The 17,176-nt window shown below is 40.7% G+C and overlaps 1 protein-coding gene across 3 annotated transcripts in view; it reads left to right on the plus strand.

Moving 5' to 3' along the window:
• Positions 1 to 13,911, plus strand: part of TTC27 (tetratricopeptide repeat domain 27) — a 169,517-nt gene extending 155,606 nt beyond the window's left edge. For 2 of the 3 annotated variants that reach the window (XM_059188599.1, XM_059188598.1), the window contains 4 exons: positions 3,868 to 4,065; positions 5,333 to 5,444; positions 9,177 to 9,277; positions 13,670 to 13,911. In XM_059188599.1, coding sequence (XP_059044582.1) covers positions 3,868 to 4,065; positions 5,333 to 5,444; positions 9,177 to 9,277; positions 13,670 to 13,792 — 534 coding nt within the window. In that variant the 3' untranslated portion in view covers positions 13,793 to 13,911. Of the gene's footprint in view, positions 1 to 3,867; positions 4,066 to 5,332; positions 5,445 to 9,176; positions 9,278 to 10,559; positions 10,586 to 13,669 lie in introns of all 3 variants that reach the window. The other variant, XM_059188597.1, reaches the window with a different exon arrangement.
• The last annotated feature ends 3,265 nt before the right edge of the window (positions 13,912 to 17,176 follow it).

The following is a 17,176-nucleotide window of genomic DNA, read 5'->3' on the forward strand; positions in this document are numbered from 1 at the left end:
TCTGTTTTTCTTTAGGTCTCTTTTGTTTTGTTTTGTTTTGTTTTGTTTTTAAAGATTTTATTTATTAAAAAAAAATTTTTTTGTTTATTAATTTTTTAAATTTATTTTCAGCGTAACAGTATTCGTTGTTTTTGCACCACACCCAGGGCTCCATGCAATCCCTGCCCTCTCCAGTACCTACCACCTGGTTAAAGATTTTATTTATTTATCTGTCAGAGAGGTCACAAGTAGCAGACAGGCAGGCAGAGAGAGAGGGGAAAGCAGGCTCCCCGATGAGCAGAGAGCCCGATTCGGGGCTCGATCCCAGGACCCTGGGATCGTGACTTGAGCCGAAGGCAGAGGCTTTAACCCACTGAGCCACCAAGGCACCCCTTTTTAGGTCTCTTTTGAACCAAAAGGAAATTTAGGGGCACATGGCGAGTGAGCTAACAATGAGGGTTTTGCTGTCCACTTCTGATGGAGTAAAGGAAGTTGAGGATCAATGATCATCATAATAGTTTATAGGTTTATATTGTACATTGACTCCTTGATACAACAATTCTATGATAGAGTAGGCTGAAGACCAGTCCTCATCACTGCTGTTTACCAATGTCATAGTCCCTGCATTTATAGTGGATTTCAGCAACAAATTCTATAGATTTTGGTAATGCAAAGGAATGTGATGCCGATAAACTTTATAGACTGCCCAAGAGGAAATTGTATTACTTGGTGATTCACTTAATCAGAGAAACTCTACTGCAACAGGCTTTTCTCCTTTTAAGTTACAAATATTTACTTTCTTCCTTTTTTTTCTCTAAGTATTAATTTTTTAAAGAAGGGTTTAAGTATGTGTTCAAAGTTACCATTTTGTAGTCAGTCTGAATAGCTAGAATGTGATTTTTCTCACTAGTTAATGGGAGGAAAATGGGGATATTACTAGTAAATTATAAAATTAATAGCTTTTAAAAAGTTATCCTGTTACCATTCTAAGGCCACTTTCTAGGTTTACAAATTAACTCCATTTGTTAATGTATTTTAATCACTCTGTTTATTCCCTTTAGTGTAGATGGCTTTCTTAACTGCAGGAAATAACTTTTAAAATAATGTTTTATTAAAATACAGTCTATGTATAGAAAAGAATACAGATGATAAGTAAACACAAGAATTTGCATGAAGGGAACACACCTGTGTAACCAGCCCCTGGAGTATGAGTGAGGTCACTGCCTTGCCAGCCCTCTTTTTATCAATAGCCCCTCCCCGCACATGCCAAGGACATTATGTTAAAGTCTAATAAATCAGTAATCATGTTGCCTTCATTTTTTGTTTTATTTTTACCAATTTTTTTAATGCTTATTCTTGCCTTTTCTCTATTTTTATTCTGTTTTTAAATTAATTTTTTTTAAGATTTTTATTTACTTGACAGAGATCACAAGTAGACAGAGAGGCAGGCAGAGAGAGAGAGGGAAGCAGGCTCCCTGCTGAGCAGAGCGCCTGATGCAGGGCTCGATCCCAGGACCCTGGGATCATTATCTGAGGCAAAGGCAGCGGCTTAACCCACTGAGCCACCCAGGCGCCCCTAAATTAAATTTTTATTTTATGAAAATAGTACATACATATATACAACTTAAATAGTAGTCAAAGGCTTATAACAAAATACAGCAGTTTCCTTCTCTACCCCTTTCTAGTCCTAAAGATCCTGCTCTCTAAAGGAGTTAGTATATAGTGTTTCTTTTGCCATTTGTACATTTCTATATTTCATAATATAAACACTACTACTCTTTATTAACCAAATTTAGGTATTATTGGTTGACTGTTACAGTAATCAAGGACCTAACTGTCTTATATCAACATCTCTGCTCCTTCTCTTTCTCTTTGGTTTTTAAAGGATATATATTTTAATAGATTTTATTTATTCATTCATTCCTGCATGCATTCATTCATTCGTTTATTTATTTAAGAGAGCACCAGAGCACAGGTGGTGGGGAGGAGCAGAGGGGGAGGAGAGGGAGAGAGCTGAGCGTGGAGCTCAACCACATTGGGCTCCATCTCATGACCCTGAAATTGAGACCTGAACCAAAACCAGGAGTCAGATGCTCAACCGACTGAGCTACCCAGGCACCCCAAGTGCTACTTCTCTTTCTTATCTTCCCAGTATATTTACATTAAAGCTTTTGGTTAAATGAATATTCTCTATTAACATTCTATGCCCATACATATAATATTCAAAATGAGTGTTATGGGCTACTATGATTGGGGTCTTTTTTTACTTTCTGTCTTTTATGATGCTAATAGTTGTCTTGGTTTTCATGTTTTTCTCTCTCTTTGTAAGCCTCTTGTCTGAAATCGCAATGTCTCCTGCCTTTCTTCTGGCTTTAACTCTGGATACAGTCACTAATCCTTTGTAATTGCTGAATTCAGTAGCGTCCTCCAGCCCTAAACTTTGTAGCTGTGCTCTTGGTACTTCCTCCTCCCTTGGTTTCCATGACGTCACTTTATCCCGTCTTTCCATGGACTCCTTTTTAGTTTTGCTTATGCATAGACCCCTGTTTAACTTCCTTTAAGTGTAGTGTTCCCTAGGATTCTATCTGTAATCTGATTTTAACCAACAGAATCTCTTTAGGCAGTATCTGTTATGGCCAGGAATGACTTCTACTATCTGTTCCCCCTTATAGAACTTTCTTGTAAGCTCATTTAACTGGCCGCTGAACATACAGGTAGGGAGTATGAAGACATCTGTCATTGCTTTCACTCCTGTTCAAGGTCCCCTGCTCTTCTTGTGACATCTGCATGTGAATTTTGTAGAGGCTTTGGTATCTACCTGTCTGAAGCTCCCTTCGCCCTACCTGCCCCTGTTCATCTAGTCATGCCACCTCCTTACCCTTTCACCCTTCTGTTCCCTGCACACACCACCAAGTATCCACACGTACTCTCTCCTCCAGCACCTGCACTGCCACTCTCCATTTTTATTGTAAGAAACTTAAAGTTCTCTCCCCCATCTCCTCCTGTGGGTAAAATGAGAGGATGGGACGTTGGGCCAGTTGTCTGACCCCAGAGAAAGCAAAGTATTTTACTAATTTAGTAGGCTTTATTTGTACTAGACAGTAACTATTTTAATAGACCATCCCTTTTAAAACGTGTTAATCCTTGAAATGTTTGAAGAGTGATCACTTGACAGTAGTGCATATCCAAACAGTCTCATCTGCATGGTTACGTTTAGATTTAAAACCATGTAATAAGAATTCTGTATTTTCAGAATTAGAACTACATATATGGGGTTGTAATGTGAATTTACAGGCAGAGATAAGGTATCTTTTCCAAACAAGAAAGAAAAAGCACAATTGAATGTTCTCTTGTCCATTTTTATTGCTGTGTATAAAAAGGACCGTGAGTCTGAGCTGACATTCCTAAAAGCTACAGGTGTCAATCAGAGCATTCAGAGAGAGTGCTCAGAATGAGAAGGCTTCGTGCCCTCCAAGGAACCTTAAGAGGGAGCCCAGGTGAATCAGCATGTGATTCTAGAGAGTGGTTTAGCATGGCTCCATGTTTTTTTTTGTTTCCTTTAAGATTTTATTTATTTGATAGAGATCACAAGTAGACATAGAGACAGGCGGGGGTTGGGGAAGCAGGCTCCCCACTGAGCAGAGAGCCCAACTCGGGCCTCAATCTCAGGACCCCGAGATCATGACCTGAGCCGAAGGCAGGGGTCCAACCCACTGAGCCACCCAAGTGCCCCCATGTTTATTTTTAAAAAGCGTAAAGGTGATATTCCAGTGAGTCTCAAGGTTTTTCACCATCACTGTCCTTGATAATGGCGATGGTAGCCCCTTGTTTTTTGTTATTGTTTTTTGTTGTTTCTAGCTTACCAGTTTGTTCTGTGCATTTTTTAAGGTCCTTAAAATTCTGGTCAGGGCAGTGGTTGATGGGGTAACCGATCGAAGTGGAGATGTCGCAACTGCCCTCAGAGGAAAACTGCGGGAATTACTTGGCAGAGTGACTTCAAGAGTGACGAATGATGGAGAAATCTGGAGGCTGTATGCTGCAGTGTATGGAAATGGGCAGAGTGAAAAGCCTGATGAAATTGAAAAGGTAAGTCCTCTTTCAGTCCTCGCGGGAGCTTGCCTTTTGTTTAAATTACATGTAGCAGATCTCCTTCGATGGTTGGGGGAAGAATTAAATGAGGTCAAAAAGGATGATGGATATGCTCAGGTTTTCCGAATCTTTATTCGGAATCTTTAACGTAAGCACTTTGAATGGCGGGCAGGTTAAGACTTGCAAGCATTCATCTTTTTTACTTTCCATGAATCTTTCTTACATAATTGTTCTCCATTTCCTGCAAAAGGCACTCTCCAGCCTGCTCCCCGACTGGAGCTGTAGCAAGCAGCTGTTCATATGCTTTACTCTCAGCCCTTTCTGCAGGCTCCTTGCTGAAGACTGAGGTAGATGGGGCCCAGCGACAAAAGAGGGTTTAGATCTGAGACGGGAGCCTTGGAAGGGAAAGAGAAAAAGGCATGAGAGAAGACCATGGAAGGAGTGCTTTGAACACAAAAGGCTTTACAGAGGTTACCCTACCCCTTTCTTGAAAGTGCACGAGAGCACCAGTTACACTTAACTTATGCCTTTGGCCTCTTATTTCAGAACCCAAAGGAGCCCCCACAGTTTCCAAGGTTGAAATCATTGTTTTCTGTTCTTTTCAAAACATCCACAACAAATCAAATGTACTCCTTGCCTGAGTTTGGAATTCGCTGCAGTCCAGCTCATCTGTGGGATTCCTGGCCATCTCTCCTCTCTCAGTCCACAGCTGGCTTCCACCATGGCCTGTCAGCCCGGAGAACACACACTCACACGCACGCGTGCACACACTCCTACTTTCTGTCCTTCCACTTCTTCTTGAATGATGTGCTCTTGCATGTATGGACTCAAGGGGAGTCTGAATTCTCTGATCGGTGACTTCTCCCTCAAGAATCTGCAGGGATGGGGCTGTGAAAGTGTTTTAAACTTCTGTGAGTACACACGCCTCTTGGTGACTCTGTAGGTGCTATCAAGTTCATGCCTCATTCTTTTAACCGGGCTCTTAAGCTGATGGCTACAGGTGCTGAGGAATGGTGTGTGCACTTCTTCTAGGTTTCCAAACGTGGCATCTCTGTTTCTCTGTTTGGAGGGAAGTTTCTCTGTCCAGATACATCTACTTGATTGCATCTGTACCCCTTCTTTGATGAGAATAATAAAGATCGTGCTACATAACACAGATGCTAGTTTCTCAAATTCAAATTAGTTCCACATGACCTCCAGGAAACCGAGTTGGAAATGTGAATTCCCTTTTTTATTCTGAACACTATTCTTTTTCTGTCCTCAGGCGTTCCAGTATCTCTCTAAGGCATACAAGTGTGACACACAGTCCAGTTGTTGGGAGAAAGACATGACATCATTTAAGGAAGTGGTGCACAGAGCCTTAGGACTCGCACATGGTAATTGATGTAATGTTTGATATTCCTGCCACGTCTTACTGTATTTTTACTGAAAAAGAATTTGTCAAAAGTGAAGTTCCATTCCAGATAAGTTCAGATTATTTCGTTATATGGAAATAGCCATATTTCGTGCTGCGAATCTTTATAAGACCAGCTACTAGGTAAGCACTTTGGAGCAATAGGAGAAAATAGAGGCCGGAATGGTAGGAAGGACAGAAACTGAAATACCGTTCGAGTGTAAGCGACCAGTATTAGGAGCTTTCAAGATGGGAAGGACCTTCCCAGCTGTGTCTGACTTTCAAGCACACCGTCTGTTTGTGTTGATTGTGTAGTATTAAGGAAATCTGTTAACATTTCTTGACTTGTAGTTTTCCTTTATAAATGAAAATATTTTTTCTCCAAAAATACATAGATTACTGGAGAATAGCAGTGTACAAAGACCTATGGCATATGCGAAAGAAATAAAAAATATAATCCTATCCCTGCCTTTGGGAAATTTAAGTGGGTGATATTTGAGGGGAGAGATAACATTACATATAAGGTTGCACGCCTGTTGGGTATATCCCAGATAAAGGCCCCTTTTCATTATTTGCATTAATGAAAAATACGCCAGGTAAATTTAATAGTGCGTTTTTATATTTAGAATTGAGTATGGATGTGTGATGCCCTGGGAATGCAGTTGAAATAAAATAATGAAGCCACTGTGTTAAGAACTGAATCACAGAGCTACGAACCTATCCTAAAGTCCTCTTCTAACTTTTCTGGCAACTAACAGTTACAGTATTGGGGAGCTGACAAGGGCAGACCCTTGAAATCAGGGAGACCTGAGCTCCAGAACCAGCTCTGCCCTGTACTTGCTGGGCGGTGTTGGGTAGATCACTTAACTCCTCTGAACCTTAGTTCCCTCCTTGTAAAATGGGGGCAATGCCTACCTTCTTGTTAGAAAGAATAAATGAAGATGTATTTAAACACTTAAAAGTATCTTGCACCTGGTTGAAATGTAAATCCCTGACCTTCTCACACCAACCCTGTTCCTTCTGGGGTATAGGAGCTGAGCTGTCTGATAAGGCACTCAAAACTAAAAAGAGAAAAATGAAGAACGAGAGTAAACTTTGTGTCTCTAAAGAAATCACAGAACATTCGAACAGTTTAGAAATGGGCTTTATAGTTGACAATTCTACTTACATTCTTTGATATCACTGACAAAAAGGATATAAATATTCAGTTATCTGGCCTGTCTACCCCTTGACAGATCAGAGAGACATGCCGAATTCTGTCCAGCTGAAATTCAGAGTAGACAAGGTGGAGGTCATTGCTGATAGACCCGTGGAATGTGGCTGCAGTTCACGGGGCTTATGCTGGCCTCATGGTGGGTGGGCTCAGATGGAGTTCAGTCCTGAGGCCTGTGACCTTTGTGAATATAGTACCATGTTTGAGGAAACCCATAACTAGGTGTATTATGTACATAATTACAGCAAGGTACAATCTCCTTGGAAGAATTTATCTTATCTACTTGAGCTTGCCAACCCTAAACATTTCTGTGAACAGCTAACTTCGTAACAGTCAAAGCCAAGATACTTTCTGTTATCACTAAGTGATGCTATTAAACCTATCAAATACAAATGCACAGGGTAAAGAAATAAGTACTGCAGGAATAAAATCCTCATTTTGTACCAAAAGTTGTTTTTAGGCTATTTTGGGCACCATTTTTTCATCAGGACAATAGTGGGAGAAAAACAACCTTCTATTCTTCTAAGTTCCTTCTCACTTTAACAAATTAGACATTGGTGTTCCCAAAGCATTTTAAGCATCTGTGAGTGGATGCTCAGCTTTAGTTTCTGGTGATATTTTAGATTTATGAAAATTTAGATTTAGATTCACCTTTTCTTTGTTGCTTTTGTAGACCAGTGCTCAGTTGAGGAATGAACTGCTTGTCTTTGTTATTCTATTCTCTCTTTTTTTAAATGTTTCTCCCCAACACTGTTGTCCACCATGCTCAATTCTGAAAACAGAATTGTAACATTAAAAAAAATCTCTGCAAAATTAAAGAAGAATTGGAAAAAATCATAGAAACAAATGATAATGAAAATACAATGGTTCAAAATCTGTGGGACACAACAAAGGCAGTCCTGAGAGGAAAATATATAGCAGTACAAGCCTTTCTCAAGAAACAAGAAAGGTCTCAGGTATACAACCTAACCCTACACCTAAAGGAGCTGGAGAAAGAACAAGAAAGAAACTCTAAACCCAGCAGGAGAAGAGAAATCATAAAGATCAGAGCAGAAATCAATGAAATAGAAACCAAAAAAACAATAGAACAAATCAACCAAACTAGGAGCTGGTTCTTTGAAAGAATTAATAAAATTGATAAACCCCTGGCCAGACTTATCAAAAAGAAAAGAGAAAGGACCCAAATAAATAAAATCATGAGTGAAAGAGGAGAGATCACAACTAACGCCAAAGAAATACGAACAATTATAAGAACATACTATGAGCAACTCTACGCCAACAAATTTGACAATCTGAAAGAAATGGATGCATTCCTAGAAACATATAAACTACCACAACTGAACCAGGAAGAAATAGAAAGCCTGAACAGACCCATAACCAGTAAGGAGATTGAAACAGTCATCAAAAATCTCCAAACAAACAAAAGCCCAGGGCCAGATGGCTTCCCGGGGGAATTCTACTAAACATTTAAAGAAGAACTAATTCCTATTCTCCTGAAACTGTTCCAAAAAATAGAAATGGAAGGAAAACTTCCAAACTCATTTTATGAGGCCAGCATCACCTTGATCCCAAAACCAGACAAGGATCCCATCAAAAAAGAGAGCTATAGACCAATATCCTTGATGAACACGGATGCGAAAATTCTCACCAAAATACTAGCCAATAGGATTCAACAGTACATTAAAAGGCTTATTCACCACAACCAAGTGGGATTTATTCCAGGGCTGCAAGGTTGGTTCAACATCGGCAAATCAATGAATATGATACAACACATCAATAAAAGAAAGAACAAGAACCATATGATACTCTCAATAGATGCTACAGCATCCCTTCCTGATCAAAACTTTAGGAAGATGGGCTCCAGCACGCGGGAGGCGGGGTTGTCACGCGTGAGTGACCCAGTTCTCTCCCACTCCCTGCTGACGCCAAGCGCCTCTCAGCCACCTGAGAGCCCGGGTGTGGTCACTTCGCCCGGACGCAAGCACGTAGGTTGTTGAAGCCACTTCCTCTGGAATGGGGAGTAAATCCTGAGTAGGAGAATGCAGTGAGAATTGAGCTGTAAATACCCGACGTCACTTCACTGGGCAGGTGTCATTGGCAACTGTGAGTCCCCGTTAGGGACCTGGTGCCCCGGGGAGCCACACAAAAGAGCTGCTCCCTCTGGTTTTGCCCTCCGTGTGCCTTGTATTCAGTTAGATTTCGTCTCTTTTTGTGTAATTTCACGTGTATGTGTGTGTGTGTTTAGAGTCTCTTCCCAGTGATCTGTAACTTACCAAAAATCACCTACTTCCCCTCACAATTCTCCAGTTAGCAGGAAGTGTGAAGAAGGACAGTGCGGGGAATTATGCACAGAATTGTCCTTTTACCAAAACACAATCTGTCCATGTGAGAATATTCCTGAAGTCTTTTACTATAAAAACCTAATCAAGTAATTGTTTTGGGCACTTATAAATGATCGTTAGCGGCATTTAATGCATATTTTCTCCCATATTTATGTTGCAGTGGCTATAAAACACAGTAAAAACAAGTCCAGTCCCCAGGAGGCTGTGCAGGTGCTTTCCTCAGTTCGACTCAATTTGCAGGGCTTGTCATCTAAGGCAAAGGTGAGAATGCGGTGTGAGTTAACCCCGGTGCCCCCGGAAAGACGGTCTGTGCCATGAGCGGCTGCTCTTAAATCTTCCTTTATGTCAGGGGTAATATTCAGGCCACGTGGCGGTTTAGACGTCGGCCCCCAGGTGGTCAGTTGTACCGGTGGGGGTGTTACTGGCCCCAAGGCTAGACCACCTGGGTAACTCGGGAGTCTTTGAAGTTAATAACGCAGCCCTACTGCTTTCTTGAATTTAAATGAAAACAATGCTCTTCTCCTGATTGTCACTTTTTCCAGAGTATGACATATATGCCACTGGTAGCACTTGGCTGAACTTTTGATTTTCATGCATATTTATTTCACCACATGTTAGAAAAAGTTTAACTAGCACCTCAGACCTACATCTTCATGAACATTATTGCTTATTTTTCACTTACAGTAATGTAATGTTTCCTCTAAAAAAGAAAAACTTCTATTTATATTAAAAAGGTGATTTAGAGACAAATATTAAGTAGGTGGTATATGGGTTTCACAAAGACTAAGGCAGGTGAGTGACTCAGGCTTGACCACTGAAACATTTACCGTCGATCGACAAATGCCGCCTTGTGAACTAGCGCTGGGCAGGGGACGCCTGAGAATCCCTGAGGGAACTGGTTGGGAGCCCCGAGTGTCTGCCTGTGGCCAGTCAGGTATGGGGCGGAGCCTGGAGATCACGTGGTCAGGTGTGGATTATACCCCTGGAAGCAAACTGGAAAGGAATATAGTTTTGTTTCTCTTTTTTCTTTTCCTTTCTTTCCTTTTCCTTTCCTTTCTTTTTTTTTTTTTTTTTTTTTTTTGTCTTCTTTTCTCTTTATTTATTTATTTATTGGCGAGGGAGAGAAAGCACAGAGCAGGCAGAGGGAGAAGCAGGCTCCCAGCAGAGGAGGGAAGCCAGAAGCAGGGCTTGTTTCCCGGACCCTGGATCATGACCTGAGCTGAAGGCAGATGCCCCTATCCAAATGACCCACCCAGGCGCCCCAAGGAATATAGTTTCTAGCACGATTCAGTGGTTTCTTTTCTCATTTTTGCTTGCCTTCACTATTTAATCTTGGGTTGTAAATGAATTCTAACACTTCTGAGAGCAAGTCTATGGTAGGTGAAGGTCACTTCCGGACACATGTAAAAATCTTCCCAGAGTATGTATGGCTTTTTATTAATTGCTTGATCTTTTCAGATGAGGGCATCATTTTTGCCTCTTCAGAATATTAATTTGCTTTACTATCCTTTTTAATCTGCAAACTGGAACCCGATTGTACCAGGAAGAACTGTATTTCCTCCCAGTTTGGTAGGTTAACTTCAGAATTTTGTATCTCTCAGAAAACTGCATGAGCGCTCAAAGAAGGTCAAGGTAGTAAGCTTTTCCTGTGACTGTCCCTCTCAAATGGGGAGCTAGGTTTCCTAGTTTTGGTTAGATCACTAACCTACCTACAATTGTTTATCTTCTCAGGAGATTCTCTACTAGTTTCCTTATCTCTGTGCAAAGCTTCTTGTAAGTTATTAATTTTACATAAATCTGTACCTACCTAACTAGTCTAGTCTGTGCAGGTACTGCCTGCCTTCCCTTTTGTGGAAGATTCCCCGACATTGAAAAGGAGGCCTCAGAGCATCATCTAGGTTTAGATTTTGTTCTCATTAGATCCCAACTGAGAAAACTTGCCTCCCCACGCCTCCTTTGAAACCATGTTTTTGCTAGAATATTTGGGAGTCTCTGATTTTGTAGTAGAGCATATGCTTTTCCGATTTGTTTTGTTTTTTTTAAAACAGATTGGGTTTGCTCAGCTGAATTGGGATCCCCCAAACACTTTTTTAGAGCACTTTAAATAGGTAAAACAAAATCGAATAGCTCTATTATTTTTTTTTTAAAGATTTTATTTATTTGCCAGAGAGAGAGAGAGAACAAGCGAGTACACACAAGCAGGCAGAGAGGTAGGCAGAGGCAGCGAGAGAAGCAGGCTCCCGCTGAGCAAGGAGCCCGATGCGGGACGCGATCCCATGACCCTGGGATCATGACCTGAGCCGAAGGCAGTGGCTTAACCCACTGAGCCACCCAGGCGTCCCCGGATAGCTCTATTAAATAGCTTGTAGTAAGCTTGGTTTGTACCAATCTCTGATCTTTTCTTTCCAGGCCAGGGATTTCATGGAAATAAACACATAGAGCCTAGAGCCTCACCTGACATCATCCAGTGTATCCTCCCCCTCCCACCACCACCACCACCCACGGGGATCACTTCACAGACCTGCTGCAGTGGGCATGAGGGCTGTTCGGGAAAATGCCAGAAATCCTGGAGACAGGACAGACTTTACTGCTTGCACATTTTGGGATCCTCGGCGAATAATCCATTCTTTCTAAGCCCCAGTTTCTCTCTCCTCTCTCTTTAGTTCATAGGGGAGTGATGCAGATCATGATGATTTGCAAGCACTATAATACTTAGTAAAAATAAAATATGCTATCTGAGTCTAGGTTACTTTTTTAAGATTTTATTTATTTATTTGATAGAGAGAGAAGTAGAGAGCACAAGTAGGCAGAGTGGCGGGCAGAGGAGAGGGGATAGCAGGCTCTCCCCTGAGCAGGGAGCCCGATCCAGGCTCGATCCCAGGACCCTGAGTCGAAGGCAGCTGCTTAACCAACTGAGCCACCCAGGCGCCCTACATTACTTTTCTAAAAGGTGTTTTCTCTACTGATCACATTGTAACAGTTCTTAAGTCATTCTCTTATGAAGTACTGTGCATGGTGTGAATACACGGTAATGTGACAGATCTTTGCTGAACATTGATGAAGTCCTGCATTCAGTGAATGCTCTTAGCTCTAAAAACCACTGTGTGAAGCTCTAAACTTGTCCCAGTGATCATACCATCACTCAAAACATCTCTGGGGCTCTCTTTTAGAACAACCATCAGAACACTTGTCCTATCATCTATGGTTGTGATAGTAAATAGTCATATGGTAATGGTAAGCAAGTCATCTAGTCAGGTCTGATAGAAAAGATAAATAGTAGGGCACCTGGGTGGCTCATTTAGTTAAGCGGCTCACTCTTGGTTTTGGCTTGGGTCATGATCTTAGGGTCCTGGGATCGAGCCCTGTGTTGGACTCCACGCTCAGCATGGAGTCTGCTTGCGGTTCTTTCCCTGTGCCCTCCCCACCCCACCCATTTGCACGCATGTGCACGCTCTCTCTCTCTCTCTCTCAAATAAATAAATAAATAGTGTAATTTAAAAAAAAAAAAAAAGACAGTGTGTTGAGTAAATTACATTTCTGATCTACACACCCACACATACACAGTGTGGTCATAAAATCCTGAAGTTCATTTTGTTGGGTGCCTGTCCTGGCTCAGCAGGCGGTTCCGGGTAGAGAGGCTCTCCAGAATGCCTCCGCTGTGGCAGCTTTATCAAAGTATGTTGCAGTGCGCCTCCCCAGGCAAGTCCTTTTACAAAGAGGGAACGTTTATTTTTACTTTAACATGCTGGGCTTCTTTGCTTTTACCAAATCCTGATAATCTTTGCAGCCTCTGAGTCCTAAACAATAATTAGTTGTCCAGTAATTAGCATAAAGGGGTATGATGTGTATGAACTTGAATATAAAATATATTCACTTTGCTTGTATATACAATGAATAGATTTGGGGTTTTTTTGGATGAAGAATGTCCATTCATTCTAAAACCATCATATAACATTGAAATGAATAACCAGAGGACGTCTGGGTGGCTCAGTTGGTTAAGCCTCTGCCTTTAGCTCAGATCATGATCCCAGAGTCCTGGGATCGATTCCTGCATTGGGCTTCTTGCCCAGTGGGGAGCCTGCTTCTCCCTCTACCTGCCACTCCCCATGCTTGGGCTCTCTCTCATTCTGATAAATAAATAAATTAAATCTTTAAAAAAAAAAAAAAAGAATAACCAGTGTTCAGGGCAACCATTTTGAAGAGCAGAGCTCATTTGAATTTGCCAGCTCAGGCACGTTTTTGATGCCTGGTTTAACTTTGCAGCTTGTGCATTTCCAGTTTGGTAAACAGAACAAACACTAACCGTTGTTACTATCATGTGGTATTATTAGATACAGGGAATTTTTTTTTTAAAGAAACATCTTTTTTTTTTTCCCCCAAGATTTTATTTATTTATTTATTCATTTGACACAAAGAGAGAGAGAGAGAAAGAGAGAGATCACAAGTAGGCAGAGAGGCAGGCAGAGAGAGAAAGGGAAGCAGGCTCCCCACTAAGTAGAGAGCCTGATGCGGGGCTCGATCCCAGGACCTTGAGATCATGACCTGAGCCACCCAGGCACCCTGATACAGGGAATTTTTAATTCTATCCTCTGTACCTATTTTATTTTAGAGAAATTGTCATTGTTTTGATCTGCTTTGTTCTTTATGTTGCAGCAACTTTTTACAGATGTGGCAAGTGGAGAAATTTCCCCAGAGTTAGCTGATGAAGCAGCAGCGATAGACGCCCTCGTCACAGAGCTGCAAGGCCTGAGCAACCAGTTTCGAAACCAGTACTGACCGTCCTGGGAACAGTAGCTGGAAAAGGAGCTTTCACCGTCTGAATTTCTCTTATACCTGTGTATCTGAAACACAAGATAATGATTTTTTAAAAAAATAAAATTCTCTTTAATGGTTAACATTTTTGTTTTGTGATTTTTCTACATGTTTGGACCTTCCAAAGTACATTAATTAAAAGTTCCCTGTTTCTTTAGGCTTACTTGCTGTTGAATTCAATATATTCTTCTGTATTCTGTGCCGGGGTCTTTCAGCCCAAAGAGCAAAAAATTATAGTTTGCTTTTTAGCATAGGGTTTATTCTCTCTCAGCCTAAAATGAATTAGATCATCCTTTGGAAAGACTTAGTCTGCAACAGGAAAAAATATCGGCACACTGCAAGTTTGTGGAATCATTAGATCGGCTGTATGATTATCCAAAAATGATAAAAGGTTAGATTGAATGGCAAAAGTCTTTTTCCTTCTTGAGACTTTGTATTTGTGTCAGAAAGATATGTTTGGCTAAATTAGAAATGGGGCATACGTTAGCTTCTAAATCAAGAAAATGCAAGGAAAAAATGACATAACTCAAATTTTGATTGGGCCATTAACCACTACTAAGCAGACTGACCCTCCTCACTTTTGTAGACTGCCAGCCCTAAAGATGGTTGTTTAATAAGGTTATTATAAGTGAAGACAGCCATAAATGGTGCCATATTACAGAAATGCCAAAGTAAAAAGCTTTCTTCGTAATGTCTGTGGAAACAAATACTGAAGGCAACAACTGAGCTTAATAATCTCACTACCATAGTCGTAGTGAGGAATTCTCAGTCCCGGCTTGGGTTGCTGAATTTTGGGTCCCATGTATAACTCATTGGACCCTTGCTTTTTATCTGTGTTCTCATTTATAAAATCTGAATAATTTTTACCTCTGGCTTCCTTGTGAGTTTCAGCTTCCATTGGAAATTTTAAAATGCATACTCTACAAATACAAGTTTTCTGAACATTAAAAAAAAAGTCTTCAAAAGCTTTGATGGATCAGTTTTAGTTACAAATGCTTACCAGTGCTTTTCCTTTCCTTCACCACCTGCTTCTCTTTTCTAGTACACTAGTCTAAAAAAAGTTAATGTCTGCCCTAAAGCAGTATGTTTTATCTCTTATAAAACATAGAAGCTATGAGAAAGACCAGTAAAGTGAGCTAGTAGCCTGAGTTAACATTAAATGTCCATTCAAATCTTTTACAGAAGCTATTGGAGAGTAGGTAGGTAAATGGATGGATGGATGGACGGAGTGAGTGAGGTTTTAAGATGAACTCTTTATCAGTACCCAGCTGTGATCCCCAATGGAAAATCGATAGACAAATACTTAGGAGGGCAAAGATTTCAGGAGTCAAATGGAAGATTGACGAAGAGTTTCCAAGGATTAGAAGTTTTTTGTTCTCAGTTTGTTTTCCTTTGGCTTCAAGGTAGAAAGACATGAGTGAGTCTGAGTTGTCACAAACCAAGTCACAAAAGGATCATCTCCTTCCAGGCCTGTTCTCAAATGCTATGTTGAATCAAATTCTCCAGGACTGCCCTACACCCTCTTTTATCTTGGAATGATCCCACAAAAGGGAGAGCTCTCAAATGTTTTCTTTTAAAGACATAGACCTGTTAATTATGTTTAATAATCTTACTTATGTGAGTGTTTAACATAACTGAAGAAAATGTATGGGGAGGTACTATGGTAAGGTAGGAAAAGTTGGGGTTTTATCAAAACTTCACCGGCTAACACTTAATACTTAACACTCAGGTACTTAATTTCTTCATCTGGAAAGTGAATGTGGTGATAATAGTACCTTCCATCAAGCTTTTAACATCTCTTAGAGCACTTTCACCCAACTGCAGAGTGTAACACAGTATCTTTAAAATGCTGTATTTCACTTACTAGAGGGTCTCGGATGCTTTGTATTGCTATATTATGATTTAAATATTTGCTATTTCCAAACATCTTTTATACATTTCAGCTTTGGTTTTCGAGTATCACTACTTTTGTTTTTGGCATTACTTTTGTGCATCATCAGCTAGAAGAATATAAAAGATGTGTGATTCTTTATTGAGTTCCCATAGCATGAATGAATAATCATGCTAATAGCTACAAATTATGGAGCTCTTGCTAGGCACTACATAGGTCTGTGATACCACTGGGAAATTAAAGCTCACAAACTCTAAAAAGAGAAATAGCTAGAGCTCTCTCTACTTGCTATGTTAGGGCTAGAAGAAGCTTCCAGGGGTCAGCTGATTTCTGTCTTCTCTTTATCACAATGGGATGCCTGGAATGTTTGCCTGTCATTGTTTATAAGGTTCTTCAAGGAGAGAAATTCTGTGAAATCTCAGTTCTTAATAGCCTGTGGTCTGTAAAGTTTATTATAGTCCTTTTTTCTTTTAATTTAGTAAAGTTGTAATTAGCCTGTTTCCAAAGAAGCTGCATAATAAATGGGGGCCCTAACTGCAGAGGAGTGGAACCCCAATGGAATAAGAAATACCTTCTCTATATTCAAACCTCAAACTCAGGAAGCTTAGGGAGTTGATGCTGACTGAGTCCAGGAAGCAGAGCCATGGGGCGTGTGTCAAGCGCTCATGGGGTTCAGAACTGCAGAACTTGGACTTGAAGTTGGACTTTGGGTTGGACTTTGAGGTTCCTTTCTAGGGTTAGTGCTTGGCCTTTCCTCAGATGGAGCCTCAGTGTGGTAAGAAGGATCCCAAACGTTGAAAGCATTGACTTATTTGTGTATCAAGGCTATTCATGCTTTGCTTGTTTCTGTTGGACATGCTATCAGGGTGCTATTCATAAGCAGAAATTTAAGGAAGAAATGCTACCGAGTTGGTGTAGTAAGTAAACGCACCTACATTCCAGACGCCACTCAAAGACTGTGACATAAGCAAAGGGAGGGTTCATTGGGCTCTTTGCAACCATTTATCCAAACTGTGGTAAATCTACCAAGTTAGAACCCTGGGTGAGTCTCATGAAAAGTACTTTTTTCCACTTCTGTTTTCTTAACATCCACATCAATCTAAATCACTGTTTAGATAAGGTAACTCTACTTTACAGGCCAAGAGTGAGGAATAAAACCTGTTAAGTAGATGCAACACACTTCCTTTCTGCCTGTTCACTCGACAGGCCCTATAGTGAAATGGCAAAGAGCCTTTATTCAGAGGGCGGGCGCCATGCTGTGGCGATACAGATGGATTTTTCACAACGTGCAGAAGTGCTTATAAATAGATAGGTTTCAATCAACAAGTAGCTTATTCAGGCATGTGCTCAAATATAGTAGCTGCATTCATTAGACAGACATTTCCACTAATCCCAAGACTATACTAATAAAAGAGTAATCCCTATGGGCTCAAGGTAGTGCTGGCTTGCTTTTAACT

The sequence above is a fragment of the Mustela lutreola genome, chromosome 9 (genome assembly GCF_030435805.1).
Source record: "Mustela lutreola isolate mMusLut2 chromosome 9, mMusLut2.pri, whole genome shotgun sequence".
In the NCBI taxonomy this organism is placed as follows: domain Eukaryota; kingdom Metazoa; phylum Chordata; class Mammalia; order Carnivora; family Mustelidae; genus Mustela; species Mustela lutreola.